General features: G+C 28.8%; 4 protein-coding genes across 7 annotated transcripts in view; 2 read left to right on the forward strand and 2 right to left on the reverse strand.

The window, feature by feature from the left end:
• Positions 1 to 20,819, reverse strand: part of LOC126905516 (uncharacterized) — a 45,682-nt gene extending 24,863 nt beyond the window's left edge. Inside the window, exon 1 of the mRNA XM_050685258.1 lies at positions 20,762 to 20,819. The gene's annotated coding sequence lies outside the window, so the exon portion shown is untranslated. The remainder of the gene's footprint in view (positions 1 to 20,761) is intronic.
• LOC126905512 (uncharacterized) lies at positions 1,389 to 5,041 on the forward strand. Of its 2 annotated transcripts, XR_007704015.1 has the most exons (3): positions 1,389 to 2,663; positions 2,744 to 4,383; positions 4,449 to 5,041. XR_007704015.1 is itself a non-coding variant. In XM_050685247.1 (2 exons), exons 1-2 carry the CDS (start codon positions 2,126 to 2,128, stop codon positions 3,571 to 3,573), a joined length of 1,368 nt encoding a protein of 455 aa, XP_050541204.1. In that variant the 5' UTR covers positions 1,389 to 2,125; the 3' UTR covers positions 3,574 to 5,041. The 2 variants fall into 2 exon arrangements, 1 of the variants encoding a protein (XP_050541204.1); XM_050685247.1 differs by having other exon boundaries at positions 2,744 to 5,041.
• On the forward strand, positions 6,268 to 8,893 carry LOC126905514 (YEATS domain-containing protein 2-like). Of its 3 annotated transcripts, none has more exons than XM_050685252.1 (3): positions 6,268 to 6,411; positions 7,818 to 8,396; positions 8,474 to 8,640. In XM_050685252.1, exons 2-3 carry the CDS (start codon positions 7,845 to 7,847, stop codon positions 8,486 to 8,488), a joined length of 567 nt encoding a protein of 188 aa, XP_050541209.1. In that variant the 5' UTR covers positions 6,268 to 6,411; positions 7,818 to 7,844; the 3' UTR covers positions 8,489 to 8,640. The 3 variants fall into 3 exon arrangements, with proteins under 3 accessions (XP_050541209.1, XP_050541207.1, XP_050541208.1); XM_050685251.1 differs by adding an exon at positions 7,191 to 7,449 and having other exon boundaries at positions 6,273 to 6,411; positions 7,818 to 8,893; XM_050685250.1 differs by having other exon boundaries at positions 7,818 to 8,889.
• Positions 19,329 to 20,144, reverse strand: LOC126903932 (uncharacterized). The gene has a single exon (XM_050682510.1). The coding sequence runs from the start codon at positions 20,142 to 20,144 to the stop codon at positions 19,329 to 19,331; it is 816 nt and encodes a 271-aa protein (XP_050538467.1).
• Positions 20,820 to 21,947: the final 1,128 nt, after the last annotated feature.

The raw sequence follows: 21,947 nt of genomic DNA on the forward strand, positions 1-21,947 counted from the left end.
GGAAAAATTGTTTTTAAAAAATAACTGCGAAATGATTATTGATTCAAAAGTTTTAAGAATGTTCAGTTAAATCTGATTCATTCTGTATACGTTCAAAAACTTACTACGTAATATGTTTAAAATGATAAATAAAATTATAAAATCATTAAAATAATCAATGCGAATAACGTATAAAATATTAATCATTAGTATCTAAAAATAAATTAATATTTTATTTAAGTAAGTAATTAATAAATTCAAGCCAGTAGAGTAGCACACATTTTATCATGTCTATTTAATTAAAATTTTAGTATATGCATTAATTAAATTTTTATCTTGTTCAAATAAAAAAATTGAAATTTTTACTTAAGAGGATGGGTTATATGGCAAATAAAAAAAAACATATATTCAAATATTTTATATGCTACAAATTATATGGACGTTTAGGTACACGTTACTTTGTAAGTGTTCGTATCAGAAAACATTTATGAGCAAAAAAAAAAAAGATCTATCTGATCAAAAAACTATATTAAATTGACGTTTAAACAAAAATAATTTTCCATAGCATACCTCATAAAAAATTCTAGATCTATTCCTCACAGTATCTACATTAATACTGAAATACGAGATAAATAAATTAAAATGAGAAGTGTCGTGGATTTTACGTAATTGAAAAAAAAAGATTGGTTTTAATAGGGAAAAATGGAATTTTTTGTTTGAGATGGGTAATCTAGCAAGTTAACTATCTTGAGTATCATGTATGATACTCAGTGTAATTTTTTATTAGCCTTTTCTCGTCACCTAACTTTATGTGTATATCTTTAAGTACCAAAAACAGTTCTCACTGCTTTTACAATTTTCGCCCAATAATTATTTTCAAAATTTTGACAATTAGTAACAAATTATAAGTAATTGAAAAGAACAAAGGGCAGTTTATTTACTAACGATTCTAGAATAATCTTATAAGCTGAGTATTCAATTTCATCTGGCTAATTATGAGAGAAACCTCTGCGCGTAGGCGTTAGTTGAAGATTTTTTCAATGATTCGATTTTGTCTCTTAAAGAAAAATCCTGTTTTGGTGATCTTGTAAGTATAATATGTATTGTATTCATAATATGTGACAATCTTGTACAAATTTTATATATTATTATTATAAGTGATAATATGATATTAAAAAAAGTTTTTACTGTTTTAATTAAGCAAATATCTATAATCCTGCTGTATAATAGTATTTAGTATTTAGTAATATTTAGTATAATTCACTAAATAAATGTAGTTTAAAATACAAAATGATTTTTCTGTGTACACTAGTTAGGTTATGTAGTATTATTATTCATTATTTACTCTTCGCGATCATTTATGTGTTATTATAATATGCAGTTTTAAAAAAATAATCAATATATATTAGGCTGGTCCTTATTTTTCAACTTTATAATAAATTGTGCGGCACCCCCTAATTTTGTTTATTTTTAGATAATAATGATTTTTGTTGAGTTTCGTAAGATTTACTTACCCCCTTCGGGTGCCGAATGAGGGTTGAAAATCCACTGAATAGGGTGGTTTTTTAGTTTTCGGCTAATATCTCAACAACAAAAGCTCAAAACGAAAAATTGTATAGAATAAAAATTATAGACCTTAATATTTTCTATATAAATTGTATCTTTACAAATTCTCGTTGGTTGATTTTTTTCCTCGCCAGGACAAAAACAAAAAAATATTTTAATAGTTCGGTACATCAAACAATTATAAAAGTATTTACGTTTACAGGAACAACTGATTATAATATATACAAAATAAATCATAAAAAGATTATAAAATATACTCTATAATATAAGTTTAAAAAAATGCATTTTATAAATTAGCACACTAAGGTGTCAATGAAAGTACTAGTATTTCTTTACATAATTGACATTTAAACATGTTGTGAATATCTAGTTTATTTATTGCTGAAATTTTCATTTAACAATAACTGGAAAATTTTGATAAGTTTGGCTACTTTAGTAATACGATCAATTTATTATAATATTTTATTTACAACTTGTTTTTTTTACTCGTTTGTTCCGCGGTTCATGCGTTTTGGTATTGTTTAGTGTTTTTTATTTATTCATTTATTCAGCTTAATTAATTTTTTTGAGATATTTGAAAATGACGCAAGAATTTATTTATTTAATTGGCCCAACTAATATTCAAATTCTTGGCAGCAAATTACCCTCCATAGGTGACTGTATGCGTGTATTATTTTATAACATGCGTTTTGCCAAAATGACGTTGTCTGAAAGTTGTCTACTAGTAATAGAGGAATGTTTAATTTTTTGGAGAAAAGCACGGATTCCAACAAAAGATAAATCACACTGTGTAAAAAAGTTGAAAAAGGAATATGACGCTTGGAGGGCACTGGAAAAAAGTAAAAACCATGGAAGCGAACATCAAAAGAATAAAGAAAAAAATTATATAGAAAGTCTAAATAATCTTTTCGATATTGCTCATCAAGATGCACTAAATATAATAAGTATTGTAGAAGATAGAAAATTTTTGCTCTCACAGAGACTCCCCGGACGCCCCGGTTTTATGCTTGGTGTAGATATGGTTCTTAATGCTAAAGAAAAAAGAAAAGAAAAAAAAATTGAAAAAGAATTGAATAAAAAAAGAAAACATGAATCAGAAGCCTTAAAGTTATTCTCAGGTAATTTAAGATATAACATAATTAAAATATTTAAATTAGATACACGTGATTTTTAATTTTATTTATTGGTATCGTTTTAGTTGAAACACTGTCAGATAGGTCAGTAAGTTCGGAGGAGTTGAACAATGAAAACCTGATTTTAGAAGAACCTCAACCAGGTCCTTCTGGTACAAATAGAGGCACAATTCAGTTAATTACACCTAGATTATCAGCTGCATTAGACAAATGCAAAATTAGCGACCGTGATGCCGTTCATATACTATCTGCGTGCCTTGATAGTTTATCCATCGATCAAAATAATTACATTTTAAATAGAACATCCATTAAAAATATTCGGCAACATTTTCGGAAGGAAAGCGCAGATAAGGTAAAGTCTGATTTTTTAAACAAAAAAGTTAATTTTGTGGTAGTTCACTGGGATGGTAAATTACTACCCGATTTGACTGGTCAAGACAAAGTAGATCGTCTACCAGTAATTATAACTAGCCCTGATTTAGAGCAGTTACTTGGTGTCCCTCAAATACCATCTGGAACAGGGCTAGAAATATCATCTGCAGTATATGATAACCTTGCAAAGTGGTCTTTATTGGACAAATTTCAAGCATTTGTATTCGATACAACAGCATTGAATACTGGGCGTATAAACGGGGCTTGTACACTTTTAGAACAAAAGTTAGATAGGGATATTTTATATCTTGCATGCCGCCACCATGTTTACGAGTTGCTTCTCCAAACTGCAATTGCTGAAACGAAACTTCATGTATCATCAGGCCCAGATATTGCCCTATTTAAAAGATTTAAAAGTACTTGGAATAATATTAATACTAAGAATATTAGCATTTGGAATACAAATAAAAATTTGGAAAATATTGTATCTCCTAAACGCGAAAACATTTTATTATTTTGTTAGGAGGCGATTTTGAAAAAACATCCTAGAAATGACTATAAAGAGTTTTTAGAGCTTGTAATTATAATTCTAGGAGGATCACCACCAGGAGGTATTATTATTAGGCAACCTGGGGCTTATCATCAAGCAAGATGGATGGCTAAAGGCATTTATTGTTTGAAAATTTTTTTACTTCAACAAGAATTCAAATTATCCAAGTCGGAAGAGACTGCAATATGCAGAATATGTGCATTTATTATAAAAATTTATATAAGGCCGTGGTCTATGGCTGACCAATCATGTGAAGCGCCACTAAACGATATGCACTTAATAAGGACTCTATATGAATATAAAAATGATGATAAAATTATTGCAGATTCGTGTTTAAAAAAATTTTTAAATCATTTGTGGTACTTTAATCAAGAATGTATTGTTTTTTCAATATTTGATAATAGAGTTTCGTTAGAAACCCGAAATAAAATGGCAAAAATTATTTTAAATAATTTATCTACTTACCCATCAGATCAAAGCGATTTTGGTCCAAAAAAATATTTTTTAAAAATAGATAATGTGGAGACGTTTCTGAAACAAGAGTTTTTTACAGATATGCTTGAACAAAGTTCGGGATATTTTTTTATAAGATTTAATATCGATACAGAATTTTTGAAATTAGACTCCTCGAATTGGGAAGGTGATAAGTATTACCAAGAAGCGAAAAAAATAGTTAAATCAATCCGTGTTGTAAATGACACTGCTGAAAGGGGTGTGAAATTGATGGAGGAGTTCAATGATAAACTAACGAAAAATGAAGCACAAAAACAATTTATACTTCAAGTAAATTGCAATAAAATATATAGAACGGATTGCTAAATTACTAATTTATACTTAACATGTTTTAGGTCGTTCAGAAATATCGAAAAGTTTTTCCAGATCACAAAAAAAAATCGATGACAGCAACATTCTAATTTAAATGACAATTATGTAAAGAAAAACTAGTACTTTCATTGACACCTTAGTATGCTTATTTATAAAATGCATTTTTTTAAACTTATATTATAGAGTATATTTTATAATCTTTTTATGATTTATTTTGTATATATTATAATCAGTTGTCCCTGTAAACGTAAATACTTTTATAATTGTTTGATGTACCGAACTATTAAATTATTTTTTTGTTTTTGTCCTGGCGAGGAAAAAAATCAACCTACGAGAATTTGTAAAGATACAATTTATATAGAAAATATTAAGGTCTATAATTTTTATTCTATACAATTTTTCGTTTTGAGCTTTTGTTGTTGAGATATTAGCCGAAAACTAAAAAACCACCCTATTCAGTGGATTTTCAACCCTCATTCGGCACCCGAAGGGGGTAAGTAAATCTTACGAAACTCAACAAAAATCATAATTATCTAAAAATAAACAAAATTGGGGGGTGCCGCTATGTTTTGTTCAATTTTTTTTTTTAGCCTTAGTAGATAAAGACCAGCCTAATATATATGTATTATCTTGATAATGAAGTGTCCACATTTTTTTTGTCTTAAAAATAAACCGCTTAGGTAAAGAGTTAAAGTCTACTTTTGTAGTTATGATACAATTTGGTCCTAATAGCTTAATATCATACTTTTATGAAGACGGTAGAGTTTAAATGTTTTATAATATACATTTAAAAATTGTCATATTACAGTATCTTTGATTTTTGGTAACATTTTAAAGCATCATATACGGGGACAAACAAATAAAAGTTAAGAAATTTTAATTGTTTGCCAAGGCAACATAAAATAACTGGATGGAATATTATAACTAGTTTACAAAAAAAATTGAACCAAGAAAAAAACATGAAAATTGTTTATAATTTGTTAGTACAAATGGTCGTGTAATCAAAGGTAGTACTCCCAACATATCTATAGTTCGAAATCCGTTAATTTTATCAGGATAGTTATTCGTATTTCAAAAATATCAATTTCTATGACGCTATAAAAATGTTTAATTTGTTTTTGCTCTCCTGAAAAATTGTTAAAAGTGGACTAATCAGATTTTAAAAAATAGCTGCAGAATTTAATAAACCGTAATACACTCTTTAGAGCCACCTGATAGTATTATGAACTACGGCTAAGGGATCAATTACCTCCTGTCAGTACCCTTCAGCTTTTAATGCAAAAACCAGATAAGTCTATTTTTTAATTTTTCAGGAGAAGAAATTTTATCAAAATTAAAAGCAATGGTAAAATGTTTTTTGTAAATTAATTATCTCCACGAATAACAAGAATATAGAACTTGTTTTTGTATTGAATTACACAAAAATATCATATTTGTTCAAGATTAACAAAATAATTTTATGAAAATATTGGATGTATCTAGTTGTTGCACTAGCCCTTCAAAATGGGTTGTTGGTTTATAAAATTATAAAAAAAGCTTACACTTTATTAGTGACATAGTATTACCAAAATGTATATTTTTATACTTCTTTGAATATTTAAATATATGGTTGAGCTTTTAAAATGAGTATTAAAATTAAAAATTAAATATTAAAGCCACATTTAATGATCATAAAATTTCCTACTAGAATAATTTGTTACAAAAATTGTACTCTAATTCAGAATCATTGTATTAGTACAGATTTTATGCTGTTGATAACATAATACGACTTTGAAAATTCATTGATGTTATCAATAGATACTACTGAATCTCATGTAACAAAATATTTACTGATAATAAGTCCACATGTAAATTATATTGTGTTTGGTTATAGTAAATTTACCTGAAAACAGTCTCACAAATTTTTAAATAATTAATAATGCAAAATGTTAATATCACTGTAATTTTTAATCAGAAGATATAGTTTTCAGTCATATTAAAAAGAATGTAAGTAGTATATATTTTTGTAAGTGTAATACTAATTACATAACGAATAATTTATTTAGAATATATAGTGATTTTATTTATTTGTCAAGCATTAACGTGTGTACTTGAGTATAGCTTGAAAAATTTATGCGTGAGATCTATAGTCCCTTTCCCCTTTTAATAAATTTGGATAAAAGACCTGTGACGAAATTTCTTTACCACATTACTTCATCTCTCTTTCTCCCCTTCCCGAAATTAACCAATTAAATTGGTTAATGGGGCTATAAATGTTTCTATAGGGATTGAAGATCCCATAGTTCTCTTCAAAACTATGCTAATGTGTGTAAAAATTCAAGTTGGAAGTAGCAAAGAATTGTACAGGTCATAGATCTATCTAAAGAACTTAGATAAATAAGATATAGGGGGAAGTTATTAAAAAAAATTTATAAAATAAAGTATTACAGTTTTTTCTTACTCTTAAATTAATAGATGTGAATGGATCCCAATTTAAGCTTTATTTGTCTATCATGTGTATTAATTATTTGTTACTGTAACAAAATGTTATTTAACTATTTATTACTTTAAGTAACTTAAGATTAAAAAAATTCAATTTTTTTTTTTTTTAAATGTTATAGTTAATAAAAATTACTTACTCGTTAGAAAAAAAATTTTATCGTGTGAGTACATGTATATATTTGTCATTAGTGTTCTTAAATTGTCAAAATTCATTATTTTTTGCAATGGCTAATCTTAAACATAAGAGTAATAAATCTTAGAGTTTTAATTTTGTTTTGGAAAAGGGTTGTACATACATTTGATGACTTGTCACAAAATTGCTAATCAAAAGATTAAATTTGGAAAATGGAATTGAAATAGACAAAATAGATATGTTTTAAGCAGTTGGCGTGGGTTATTATTTATAACCTACACTTAAGACTTGGTTCTGTATCTAACAGTAGTTTTTAAGTTTATCTTCTTTTTGATACCACTGACGAAAATTGTGAAAGTAATGTCATTGTTCCTTCATGCAGAAGTTACTTATATGTAGTAACTTGTAAAGTAATTTATTACATTTCTTTTTATGGAAAATATAATAATAGTACAATAATTGAAGAGTGAATGTGTCAAACGTTCTATGTGCCAAAAAAGTGAAAAATTGTTTTATTTCTGATTTATGTTCTATGTGCCAAAGGCCACAATCTTGTATGTGTTTCAAATGTCAATTAAATTTTTTACTTGTACAAAATTGCATTCATAGATGGTGTTCGATATGTGAGACATGCCCATGTTACCATTGTTTTTTGTATTTTCTGAACAAATATGTTTTTGGCACATAGAACGTTTGACACATTCACTCTTCAATTAGTAATGTACAAGTTTAAGATTAAAAATAAGTATGTATTAATTAATCATTTAAATATTTTCAGATTATTAGTTAGTTTGATTGCTATAAAATGACTTCAATTAGAGATGCTTTAGAAAAATTGAATCCAGATCAAGTGACAAAAATTTGTAATGGTCTTCAAGATGATTTGAATTTAGAGCTGAATAAATCAAAACAAACTCTTGATGAAATTGATAAAAATATTTATTCTTGTATTAGTCAACTAAAGAAACTTCGTAGATGTATTGTAATTTCACACTTTGCTAACATGAAAAATAATGAAAATGGCCAAAAAAATCGACAGAGAGATGCTATTTTAAAAAACTTGGAGTGTGAAGATGAAGCAAAAGACTTAAGTTTATTTATGAAGAATCTTAATAATATGCCATCAACTTCAAAAATTATTTCAGAACCTGCTAGTAATATTGAATTTATTAGTAAATCAATTAATAATCCAGTTCCATCAATTAATTTTTCCCCGCCAAATGGGCTTATTGATTTGGCTTTTGTCATTGGAAACACTGTAAAGGTTAGTGATTCCGAGAATGCAATGAAGTACAAATGGACAGTGTATGTTCGAAATATTGAAGAGAGTTCAGATAATTTGATTTATATTGAAAAAGTGAGATATTTCTTACATGAATCATATGAACCAAACCATATTGTTGATGTTATTCAAAAACCATTCTCTTTAACTAGGCATGGATGGGGTGAATTTGTTATTCGCTTACGTTTGTACTTTAAGGGTAACATGAATGTTCAAACAGATGTGTATCATAAACTAAGTCTAGATAAAGGTTTAGTAAGTAGTATTCCTATGGTTGCTAAAGAACAAACTGTCAAGTACAAATTACTACTACATAAATAGATTTGTAGTTTATATCTTATTTCAAGGAATCATCAATACATTATTGTCTTACTAAAGGTATGAAGTATAACTTTAATATTAATATTATTTAATATTTTTAGATAATTTTTTTTTTTAATTTTTGTACTTAATTTTTTTTTATTTGACTTTGTACCTTATGTTGTATTCTGTTTTATTTATACATATGCAAATTGAAAATATATCGAATAATATTTAAATTTGTATGTATACATTATTTCATAAACAATATTTATTGTTGATAAGTTGTGATATTAGTTATAAAATTAATTAAAATATTTCTTATGTTTTTGATTGAATATAAATTAATATAATTTTTATTATATAATTATATAGAAATTTGCCATTAGTATTGCTGTATATGATTATCAAAAATTTTAAATAAAAATAATAATAATCGTGTATGTCATGGGTATTTAACTGTTTTTGAAAGTCAATGAAGTGTTATTATTGAAAAAAAAAGTAACTTTGATTTAAATCTCTTAACATTCAGTAGAATAAAAAAGAAATGGTTTTAAGTAATAGGTTATAGAGAAAAAATATATTCATAAAGTATATACAATGTCTCAGACCTAACTGATAACGCTTATAATTTTGTTTTTTAGCTTCGATGCGAAGCTGAGAAGGTATTAATTTTACTATGTGTTTTTAATAATTATTGCCATCTTAAAATATTTATGTGATTACATTTTTTATTATTCATCATTAATAAAGAAAAATGTAAATAAAATAAAATAAAATTTTTTCAAAATAGCCATTTTTAGCTCATATCTTATAAGAAGTTTATTTCATAAAATATGAGAACAATTTATAAAATAATTTAAACAAATTAAATAATAAAAATATTTGATACCCCTCCAATAAGCATAGCTTGTGTTTGGAGTGGTTCAAGTTTAATACAATATACTTAAAATATAATTTTTTATAAATTAAAGAATTCTATTTTATAATTATAATAAATCTACCATAAAATAAAATTTTATATAACAAGAGAGCAAAAGAATACTTGTATATAACGTTTTATGTTAAATTTTAAATTAAACTGTATTAACTATTATTAAAATTCGACTTTAAAAAAATATTGGATAACATTTTTTTATTTTTAAATTTACTCAAATCAAAATTTAATTTTCTACACAGTCCAATTCCAACACGTATTGCATTAATTTTACCAAATTGTGAATTAGCCTTAACAATATTTAAATTAAAAAAACTTTTCAAACGTGTATTTTCATTCATTTATAAACTAAAATGAACATTTGACATACAAAAAATAATATTTTTATAAATAATATATTTTATATTATGAACACTGAAACTATTTGCTAATTGCTGAGTAAGACATGGTCTTAAAAAGTTTCATTTTTATTAAAGTATGTATTTACAACTTCTAAATTAAACAAATGAATGTGATACATTCCTCCAAATTGCTAACCATAACTTATGACAGATTGATCTAAGGAGAAGTATTTTTTAGTATATGTGTGTTATTAATATCTTCTAAAAAGTTTTAAATATATAAAATAATTTATGAATTCGGGAATATTTGAATGTCCCTTCTATGGAAAATGTATATCAAAAAGAAACTCATGATAAGGTCTCTTGTCTCATCTTAGTTTGTGCTTAAAACTTATCAAGCAGCTGTTTATCATATAGATTAATTATTGATAATACAAATATAGTCATTCCATAAAATTTACTCCATTAATTTAGGTCCACTAACTTGGTCTCTATTTTCTATGATTTGAGAATTAATTGAATATGAATTTGTAAAACAAAATAATAATAAGATAAATAATAATAATTTCCCATCTGGTTGATCGCTACATGTATGCTTAGTGAGTCACACAAAATTTTACTGAACCATGAACCACCCAGATAATACTTCAGCCAGATGTCGTACGGTAAGATTTTATTTTTGCAATTTTAGCAATGTTGAACTAAGGTATAATGATTATTTTAGCTAATGTTTTTAAAAACTTGTTAAATATCATCGGTCATTAATCAGTGCTACAGTAATGTATTACCATTAGCTTCAAATAAGTTGAATTTCTTTTTGTGTATGATAAAAAAAGATTAAGTTATATGGTGAAAAAGATTCTTGTTGGGTTTAATATTTAAATTTATGAAGTTACGCCTTTGTGTATTATTTTGAGTCTTCATTAGTCTATATGTATTTGAGAAAAATATATTTTTTGATTGATGTATGATATTATTTTCTATAAAATACAACTTACTAAAGTATATTTATTTACCACATAAGTAACTGCTTGAACATTACTATAAACTATTACTGTATAAAATTTTATTCATCTTAGTAATTTATAGTAATGTTTTAATTCTATATAATTGAACAATTATATTATCTGTATTCTAGGTTTTATGTTTAAATTTTATATTTAAATTGTCAAATAATAAATTTGTTATAATTTTGATGTACGTATGAAAAATAACATTTGGATTTATAAAATTATTCATGTTAACTAGGTTAATTTTTTAGAATTATAATTTAAAATTATTTGAAGTATTCAAACATTTTAAGTAGTGGTATATATTGCCAATCAATTTATAGATTTCTAATGTTACTTAATTTTTTAAACAATGTTAAAAATTTGAATTTTTTACAGTTTATATTTTTGTTTAAGTCATCATATATGTATGATCATACATATATGATTGTAAATAGAATTTTTGCAAAAAACAATTATATTTTTTCTAACAATATTGGCCAATTATTTATTTATATTTAAATATAATTTTAAAATAATATAAATTTTAGATAACCTTTAGCTAAGTTCTAATTTTCAATTATTTTATCAAACTAAAGTTTAATTGTTGTACAATTCTTCAATATACAAAAAAGTTACTTGTATTAATTTTATTTTAAATTACTCATTGAGAGTACAAATATTAAAATTTCTGGATGCTGTATGTGTTATAAGTTGTACATTTTTTTTTTTTTGTATAATTCTTAGGCTATATTTAATTATACTTTAATAGCAATTTTTAAACTAACTAAAATTTTAAATATGAAAATTAATAATGTAATATTATTTTTTAAATAACATTAATTAGAATATTTTTGTATCATCATTTGCTTTTTATCCTACAAACGATGAGTTTCCAAGAATTTTATGAAACCTTATTAGCATCACATATACAATATCTTATTTTGACCAGGGTTTAAACGAAAATTTTAACCTTTCCATATAATACTAACAAATTTAACTTTATTTATAATTCATTTAACCTATTCATGGTATTGATCTAATATAAAAATGAAATTTCAAGGAAATAGACCTATTAGTAATATATTTGAAGACCTGAGATTCAAAGTATTATATTTAGTTCTTCAATTTTATTTTTATATTATTATTAGTCGTAGCTTGGGGTGCAATTTTATCTTAGTGTTTTGGGTGAGTCTGCCCCTGGTTGGACTTATTTTTATAATATTATATTACTATATGACCATAGACATTGGAAAACCTTAAAAAGAAATTTTAATAGCTCCCATAAATTGTATTTTGTTTTATTATTATCATATGTAAGCTTCTCAAGTCATTTTACTTTAGTATCCATACCAAATCATCCAGAGTGTTCGCGCGACCATTCTAAATTTTTTGAAATTTCTCACATGAGTTGCTAAGTATTTAAATATAAAAAAATTTCCAAAATAAAAATTTTAGGTGAAAGTAGATTTATTAAATTTTGAAATTGCAAAATACTGGTATTTCGTAAAAATATCCCTGAAGCCTATGTATTTAAGCTAAAGACTTGAAAATTTCATCACTTTTTCATTATGAGATCTCTTAACATGTCTAGTAATTAACAATAGGATTTTTTAAGTAATTTTAAAAAAGGTTTTTTTTTTGTTTTTATAAAAAAATGACATTTTCAAATTAAAATTAATGATGAAATACAATTTTATTAATCAATTTTTTTTACATCATATTAACATTATTCAGTATTATAATTTAATAGTGTTTTACTTTGGTTTTTTTTTAATAACACAAGAATAAAAAAAAAGTTCAAATTTCTAAAATAACGATTTTTAGACAACTTTAACTTAGTTTTTCTTTCGTGGGACAGAAAATTAAATCATAAAAATTTCACACAATATTGTTACACGTGTTGACTTTCTATGGTAAAAATTTCAACTTTGGTATTTTACCGAAACCAACATAAATTTAGCTTTGAAAAATCCCTTTTTTTAAATTTATTATATGTCAATCATTTCAAAAATTATATATTTAAATATTTTTTTCTAACTGGACATTGTATATTTATTAAATTTTAATCCAAAGTTAATTATAAATTTATTAATTACTATTTACAATTAATAATTAAATAATTAAAATATTTAAGAATGTATAATATAAAAGTTTTATAACAGACAATTACACAATATATATATATATATATATTTTACTTTGAACATTTTATATCTTGATATTGAGCGGAAGATAAAGTTTTATAACATCTTATCAAATTTTGTTTCAAAGGTACTATTCTATGTATTTGCCTTGTCCTGGAAATGTTTTAACATTTTCAAATCTTTGTTTTAACTTTTTTTCATGTTAATTAACTTCATTTGTAGGAACGAAAAAATATTAGTTACTAAATCAGCTCTATCTGTACTAACCCATTGTTTATATATAATATTTTCTAGACCATCATTTAATTTGTCAGAAAGCATTTTTTTTTAACTGTCACTCCAATTCAAACATATAATGCATTCTACCATCATACAATTATAATTTTCAATATTACAAATTTTGAACAATTTAGATAGTATTTATAACCAGATTCTAATCCAGCTTTTTGTACCATAAGCTTTACATTTTGATGGTGAACACAGACACACACATTATGTGTGCCTGAAGATACAGCCAATATACACCACTTAAGTGCACAAAATTGAGATCTACTAATTTTCAAATTTGGATTCACTAATTTAAATTTTCACATATAATTCATTTTAATTGCAAAGTAATAATTTTTTTTGATATTGCTCGTTTGAACCATTTATTTTAATATTAACATAATCTTTTTTACCATAGCAGATCTTACTATTTTCATCATCGTCATAAAATTTTAAAACGAGCTCAACTAGTTCATTACTAATAACATTATCAGTTTTTTTCGGAGTTGAGGTAAAATTCCTTCTTTTTTAAACAAATCAAGAGTTGTTCGAACCATATATTCGGAGACATTAAACTCTCTACAGAGTTTATCTTGTGACCACGAATTGGGCAATAAACTAATAATCTTTACTTTATTTTATTTTATTTTAAAGAAACAATCGTCTTTTCTTTTAATTTGTTAATAAATTCGTCATATTCTGATAAATTAAAAGTTTAAAATGTTTAGAGCTTAATGCAAATTTCGGAATAGCTTCTAACTTAGCACGTAAATTAAAAGATACTTTTTCGACTTTTTTATGAATTGAATTGGGAATATGAGCAGAATTTATTTTTTTTTAAATTTAATAAAGGCGTCATATTAAATATATTAAAGACGGAGTCAACTTTATTAATTCTTTCTTCTTTTGAAATAAATAAATCGTCATTGAAAGTTTGATTTAATGAATCAGATAACATTTCTACAGGATCATTTTCTACTTTATCCTTTTCAAAAATATTGCTGTAGCAATTACGACATACAGATTTATCAGGAATAACAGAAACATTTTTTTTTATTTTAGAAACATGTTTTAAACATTTCCCTTAAACTTTTTTTTATAATGCGCTTATGAATTCCTAATTGATCATAACATTTTCGTCCAAATATCTGATATTTCGTCAAATATTTTGTAATGTGGTACTCACATATGGTGGTAATATTTTGATGTACTCTTCTACATAATAATTCTTTTTCATCACATTGAAAATTATTAATATTTTTTAAACATACTGACACAGAATCTGTACTGTTATGGTATATTTTTAAATGGCATTTTTCTTTTAAATATATTCCTATTGATCAATTCATTATTCGATTTATAAAAATGATATGGTTACAACTAAACAGTTAAAAGATATTACGTAAAAATAATAAGTTATGAAATTAACAATGGTTATCACGCTGTATTAAATTCAAAATGTTGAATGAGAGAAACTAAACATGATAATATACGTTATATTCTACTTGCGAGTTAAAACTATTCGTTATGTACATTACTAGCCTTTTAAAGAGGAAACTTATCTTATAGTGAGCCAAAAAAGAAAAAGTAAATAAAAGCAATAATGCATCTAAGTATAAATATATAAAATTACAATTTTCTGTTAGATGTATTTACCGCGATTTGATTAAGTAGATCATTATGGAAAACATTGTGACGAAAAATTTATGTTATCGCATCTAAATTACATAAAACATCGCATGAGCCATAAATCTTTCAATAATGAACTATACTTTTAAACCAATTTAATTATTAATAAAATCTCAGTAATAAAAATGATAAAACATTGAGTTTTTGAAATGATTAACAGTATAATAAATTAAAAAAAAAGGGATTTTTCAAAGCTAATTTTATGTTGGTTTCGGTAAAATACCAAAGTTGAAATTTTTACCATAGAAAGTCAACACGTGTAACAATATTGTGTGAAATTTTTATGATTTAATTTTCTGTCCCACGGGAGAAAAACTAAGTTAAAGTTGCCTAAAAATCTTTATTTTAAAAATTTGAATTTTTAGCTTCGATGCGAAGCTGAGAAGGTATTGGTTTTACTATGATGTATTTTTTTTTTGTGTCTGTTACCACTTTTTCTCAGCTCTCATCGAACCGATTTCATTCAACGATACGTCAAAAGATCACAAATCGTATGTAGTTGAAGATATTATCCTTAAAAATTGAAAAAAATTTTCCCTCGTTCCCCGCAAATGAGGGAAATATCCAAAAAAATTACAAATTTAAAAATCGCTAATTTTCGAAATTCTTTAAATTTATTTACTTAAAACTGCCATAACTTTTCATAAATTAACAAATCAATATAATTTTTTTTTATAGATGCTTTGTGTCTTTATCTATCATTTGGTATATTTTTTTTATAAATCTGATCTTGTACCTGGCCATAGGGGGTATTTAAAATGATAACTGTTTCACAAGAAATTAACTTTTAAAAGTGTTTCGGAAAGTCTGACACTTTAATATATATATGTGGGTTATATCTTACAACACACAATTATTTAAATGGCGGTAGACTTTTATTAAACAAAATTATAACACTAAAATAGACGTATAAACACTAAAAGAAAATATATGTATATACAGTAAGGAAAAAATAAAATAATCGAAGTAAACGTAATACACGATGACAACAGCGGCGGGGTGTAGCGGTCGTGTAGCGTATCGCGGACTAGACAGTCTGAACTGAACTAACTAAACTGACTGATTCTTCCGATATATATATAGCTCCGATAAGGCTCTCGCTAATTCTAGAATATTCTATACCCGCGTAGGTTATCTTATGGCGTTATCGAAGTTTCTCGAAGGTTTTTGATAACGAGAACATTCGAGAATATTCGTTGCGTATGTTTTGGTCGCTACATTACTCCCCTACCAGTGACGGAGTCAAGCGGAGCCTACTTGAAGACGGTCTGGAAAATGGACTCTTCTTCCGGAACGTGTCCTTTGATCCTCCCTGGGAATGGTAATGGGTGTATGTGTCTGGATCTTTTTCGGAATATTTTCCTTAGAGTATTCATCTGCCATGATGTATGCTGGTTTAAGTCTATCTATAGTAACTGTAACTTTCTTCTTATTAATATCAATAACAAAAGTTTTTTCGTTCCTACTTATGACTCGATAGGGACCATCATAGGGCATTTGAATTCCGTTTTTGGGCCCATCATGTCGAATGAATACGTACTCTGTGGTTGCTAGATCCTTGAAAACGAAATTTTTCTTCTCGCCATGTCGTGTACCATTGACTGGTCGGATCTGCTGAATGTGATGTCGAAGGTCTTTGATAAACTCAGCTGCGTCGTCGCACTTGGCGGTATTATTATTTGACGTGAGGAATTCACCAGGGAGTCTAAGTGGCTCTCCATAGACTAATTCTGCCGAGGTGGATTTAAGATCGTCACGCCAAGCTGCTCGGATACCCAATAAGACTGTCGGAAGAGTTTCTGTCCATCGATTATTCTGATGACATTTAATAGCGGCTTTAAGCTGCCGATGGGATCGTTCCACCATGCCATTTGCTGAAGGATGATAGGCCGTAGTTCTAAGATGGTTCGTACCAGTCAGGTAATTAAGTTGCTTGAAAAGGCATGACTCGAATTGTCTTCCTTGATCTGTTGTGATACGAAGAGGGGTACCAAATCTTGCAATCCAATGTGTATAGAAGGCTCGTGCTACAGTTTCCGCTTCTTGATTTTCCAATGGAACTACTTCAGGCCATCGAGTAAATCTATCGATGCACGTGAGGCAGTAACGAAATCCTTCGGAATAAGGCATAATTATTAAATCTAAATGAACATGCTCAAATCTTCGAGACGGTAGAGAAAATGACCCAAGGGGTGCTGTGACATGTCGCGTGATTTTGGCTCGTTGACATTCGACACATGCCCGTGCCCAATGTCTGCAATCTGCGTCAATTCCTGGCCACACAAACCGCTGTTTTACAAGCTTCACTGTGGCTTTAACTCCTGGATGTGCAAGGCGATGTATGGTATTGAAAACTGTTCGTCGAAAAGGCTTTGTAACAAAAGGTCTGGCGATTGAAGTTGATGTGTCGCAGAACACTAAGACATTCGTGCCTGGTAATTCCACTTGCTTAAGTCGCAATCCGGTGTTTTCTTGTGCATACTTTTTCAATTCGTCGTCTCCCTGTTGTGACATTGCTAAAGCAGTGTAGTCTAACGTGTCTGATAATGCGTCCACGCGTGATAGGGTATCAGCCACGATATTCTGTTTACCAGGAACGTACCTAATATCCGTGGTGAATTGTGAAATAAAGTCCAAGTGTCTGAATTGTCGTGGTGTGCACTTATCCGATTTCTGTTGAAATGCGAAAGTGATAGGTTTGTGATCGGTGTATATAACAAACTCGCGTCCTTCCACCATATGCCGAAAATGTTTGACAGCGAGATAGATCGCAAGAAGTTCTCGATCGTAAGCTCCGTATTTTGTCTCAGTCGCCGTGAGTTTCTTGGAAAAGAAGGCGAGGGGTTGCCACTCGTCATTGATGAACTGTTGGAGAGTTGCGCCAACCGCTGTGTTTGAAGCGTCGCTTACAATAGCCAGTCGAGCGTTGTCACATGGGTGCGCGAGAAGCGTGGCTGTGGCGAGTTCCTCCTTGCATTTCTCGAACGCTGAAATTGCTTCTGGTGTCCAATTAATAGGTGCTTTACCTTTTAGATTAGGTACTAAGAGATCACTTAGTGGTGATTGTGCATCTGAAGCTCTAGGTATAAAACGACGATAGAAGTTTAACATACCTAAGAACTGTCGTAGACCCTTAGCTGACGTTGGCCTCTTGTAGCTCAATATGTCAGCGACTCTATCAGGTAGAGGACGTGTTCCTTCTTTAGAAATCATGTAGCCCAAAAACTTTACTTCTGGTTGTCCAAAAACGCATTTTTTAGGATTGAGAACCAGAGAGTATTCGCGTAGTCGCTCAAAAATGATCTGTAAATGTTTGATGTGTTCTTCTTCAGAAACAGATGCCACGAGTATGTCGTCAATGTAACTGAAACAAAAATCAAGTCCACGGAGTACTTCGTCAATAAATCGTTGGAACGATTGTGCTGCGTTTCGAAGTCCAAAAGACATAAAGAGGAATTCGTAAAGTCCAAATGGTGTCACAATTGCAGTTTTAGGGACGTCTTCTTCAGCTACAGGGATTTGATTATACGCTCGAACCAAGTCGATAGTTGAAAAAATCGTTTTACCGTGGAGAAAGTGCGCGAAGTCCTGTATATGACGAACAGGGTACCGATCTGGGATAGTCCGGGCATTTAGAGCGCGGTAATCCCCACAAGGACGCCATGCATCTGTTTTGTTCTTTGGTACTAGATGTAATGGTGATGACCAAGGTCCTTGGGATGGTCGGATAATGCCTAGTTGGATCATAGCTTCAAACTCTTTTTTTGCTGCCTTAAGCTTATCAGGTGCTAAGCGTCGTGGTTTACAAGATACCGGGGGTCCTTGTGTCGTCGGGATAAAGTGTTTAGTGCTGTGTTTGATATCCTTCAGGGTCCCAAACGGTCGAGTGATCTCTGGAAATTCCCGTAGTAAACCGTCGTATTTCGTCTCTCCCACGACGACCTTAATAGATGGTATTGAGCACTTGACGGCGTGACCACGAGTGGTGAGTTGTGTAAGTCCGTCTAATAGACATTGATTGCGCACGTCTACCAAAAGATTGTAAAAACTTAAAAAGTCAACACCAATGATGGGCTTGGATACTTCCGCAATCACAAATCTCCAAGTGAAATCTCGACGAAGTCCGAAGTTTAGGCTGAGCGTGATAGTGCCGTAGGTGTTTATAGGCGTGCCATTGGCGGCTGATAGGACGTAATCGGTTTTTACGCGGTGGCCTGGAACAGCACTACGTGGATAAACACACAAGTCGGCGCCCGTATCGATGAGAAATTGAGTTTGGGAAGTTCGGTCTGTGATGAAAAGACGGCGTGGAAACTGACCGGGCTCACTGGCCGTCATCAGTGATGACCCGTCCCGTTTCCCGATTTATAGTTACAAGGTTCCTTGCATTTTTTCGATTGGGATCCATAACGCCAATGATACCAGCATATTCCGTCTGCGCCATGATGAGTGCGGCTTCGAGATCGTGACCTTGGACGGTAAGTATTTGGTCTTGAGTCCGGAGTACGCGAGGGGCGAGTATTTAACGCAGCCACTTCACTTCTCAACGCTGCAATCTCCTGATTAATATTTAGACTAAGTTGAGAAATCTTAAGATTCAACATGGCTTCAAAAGTGTCACTTCTCGACATTTCTGCTATTTGTGGTAGTAAAGGACCCGATGCGTCTGCGATGTTGTCCGCATGGACAGCGAGATCTTCAAGCTTACTATCTTTCACTATTGCCAACGCTACCTGTATACTTTTCGGTAAACGGCCCATCCAAAGTGTCTTCAATAACGTTTCCGGAACAGAAGAGTCGGCCAGACTTTGGAGATGGCGTAAAAATTGTGATGGTTTACGGTCTCCAATCTCAACGCGTTCTAAAAGTTGGCGTGTTTTCTCCTCTTGGGAGGCACTAAGACGTCTTATCAACTCTTGTTTAATTTTGGCGTACTTACTGTCTGAGGGCGGCGTCATAATTATGTCCTTGACTTCCACTGCGTATTTTGGCGGTAATGCTCCAACTACATACCCGAATTTTGTACTGTCAACAGTGACTCCCGCGCTGGCGAAACTTCCTTCGACCATAGCAAACCAAAGTTCGGGATCTGACGAAATGAAATCCGGTATCTTGACGGCTACTCGAGCAATTGTTTCGTCTGTCTGCGCCATCACGTCGAGGTCACCAATTTGTGGGTTATATCTTACAACACACAATTATTTAAATGGCGGTAGACTTTTATTAAACAAAATTATAACACTAAAATAGACGTATAAACACTAAAAGAAAATATATGTATATACAGTAAGGAAAAATAAAATAATCGAAGTAAACATAATACACGATGACAACAGCGGCGGGGTGTAGCGGTCGTGTAGCGTATCGCGGACTAGACAGTCTGAACTGAACTAACTGAACTGACTGATTCTTCCGATATATATATAGCTCCGATAAGGCTCTCGCTAATTCTAGAATATTCTATACCCGCGTAGGTTATCTTATGGCGTTATCGAAGTTTCTCGAAGGTTTTTGATAACGAGAACATTCGAGAATATTCGTTGCGTATGTTTTGGTCGCTACATATATAATTAGAGCTAATGTAATGTATTTTATTATGAAAAAAGAAATTTCGGAAAAAAAAAATTGTTTTTCTACAAATTTATTTTCAAAACATTCAATACACATTTATTTCAATAAATTTAAGCATAAATTATGATATTCTTAGTAAATTATGTATTTATTTACTACCTAAAATAAAGAAATATTATCATACTTAAAAAATATTCACCTTCAACAATTCATAGTTCCATTGAGCATCTGCCTAATTCAACTCTGGTCAATTATTTTGAATTCATTAAAACAAATATAATTTTACTAATACAATATATTACTAATAACTAAAATAATTAGAAATTACTATCTTAGCTCTATTATCATTATTATCTTATTATTCAATAAAATTTTACATATCAAGGTTAATTATAAAACTGTACGGAAAGATATGCTTGATTTTTTTGGGTAAATTATAAAATTGTTTTTAATTATGACAATACATAATTATTTTGTTTCACGTAGACAGTACAATATTAAGTAGAGATACAATATTTTGTGAAGATTTAAAATTTAATGAAAATATTAGGTAATGTAACACATAAAGCCAACTACTTTTTTTTTTTTTTTTTTTTTAGATTAAGAATTTGTTGATGAACCAATGTCACAACTCCCTTGTACAATACTCATTTTATTCATAACTGACCTTGTCCTTAAATAACAAAATTGAAGTCTATTATACAACACTATATTCATGGATCATTGGTTTGATGACTCGAAATATCATCATATATATATAAGATCATTAAAACCACGTTACAAAAAATAATACAAATTCAGACAACATTTTTAATATTTTTGTAACATTAATGGTAAACAATTACTGTTATTATTTTGTTAACAGATTTAAAAAACTACGTTGACCTTGGTTGTTACGAGGGCAATCTTGTGGTTAAGTATTTAACTAAAAATTTTTCTCTCATACATTCAATTTGATAAAATATTAAGTTCAATTGCCAGGCAATTATTACTAGTTGATGTATTTACTCATCAAATTGTTCCCTTGTAATTCAATTTATGAATTTATGGGTTGAACACTACTATGAAAGCTGAATGGAACAATGTAAACATAATTTAGTTTGATTTTGAAATATTTGGTAAAAGTTGTTCAACAACCCTGTGGCTTTTTCCTAAAATTGATTTGTCACAAAATTTGTTTTGTGCAAATAAAGCATATTTTCGTTCGTGAAACTGAAAAGTATAAGTTAGTGTTATCGGGAAAATTAATTTTTGCACTTAAAAAATGTCAATTTTGTATGAGATATGACAGAACTATATAGTTTATGAAAAGTTAACACATTTCATTAACTCATTAAGTTATGATAATTTTGAATAAAGTATGTTAAGTTAATTTAAAGCTAACT

Source organism: Daktulosphaira vitifoliae, unplaced genomic scaffold (genome assembly GCF_025091365.1).
Source record: "Daktulosphaira vitifoliae isolate Bord-2020 unplaced genomic scaffold, ASM2509136v1 Scaffold_4, whole genome shotgun sequence".
NCBI lineage: Eukaryota > Metazoa > Arthropoda > Insecta > Hemiptera > Phylloxeridae > Daktulosphaira > Daktulosphaira vitifoliae.

Bases quoted from the DNA above. Each gene is read 5' to 3' on its own strand.
- LOC126905512 (XM_050685247.1), top strand. From the start codon at position 2,126: ATGACGCAAGAATTTATTTATTTAATTGGCCCAACTAATATTCAAATT. The intron at 2,664-2,743 runs GTAATTTAAGAT...GTATCGTTTTAG, and splicing joins AGCCTTAAAGTTATTCTCAG to TTGAAACACTGTCAGATAGG.
- LOC126905514 (XM_050685250.1), top strand. From the start codon at position 7,845: ATGACTTCAATTAGAGATGCTTTAGAAAAATTGAATCCAGATCAAGTG.
- LOC126903932 (XM_050682510.1), bottom strand. From the start codon at position 20,144: ATGGCGCAGACAGACGAAACAATTGCTCGAGTAGCCGTCAAGATACCG.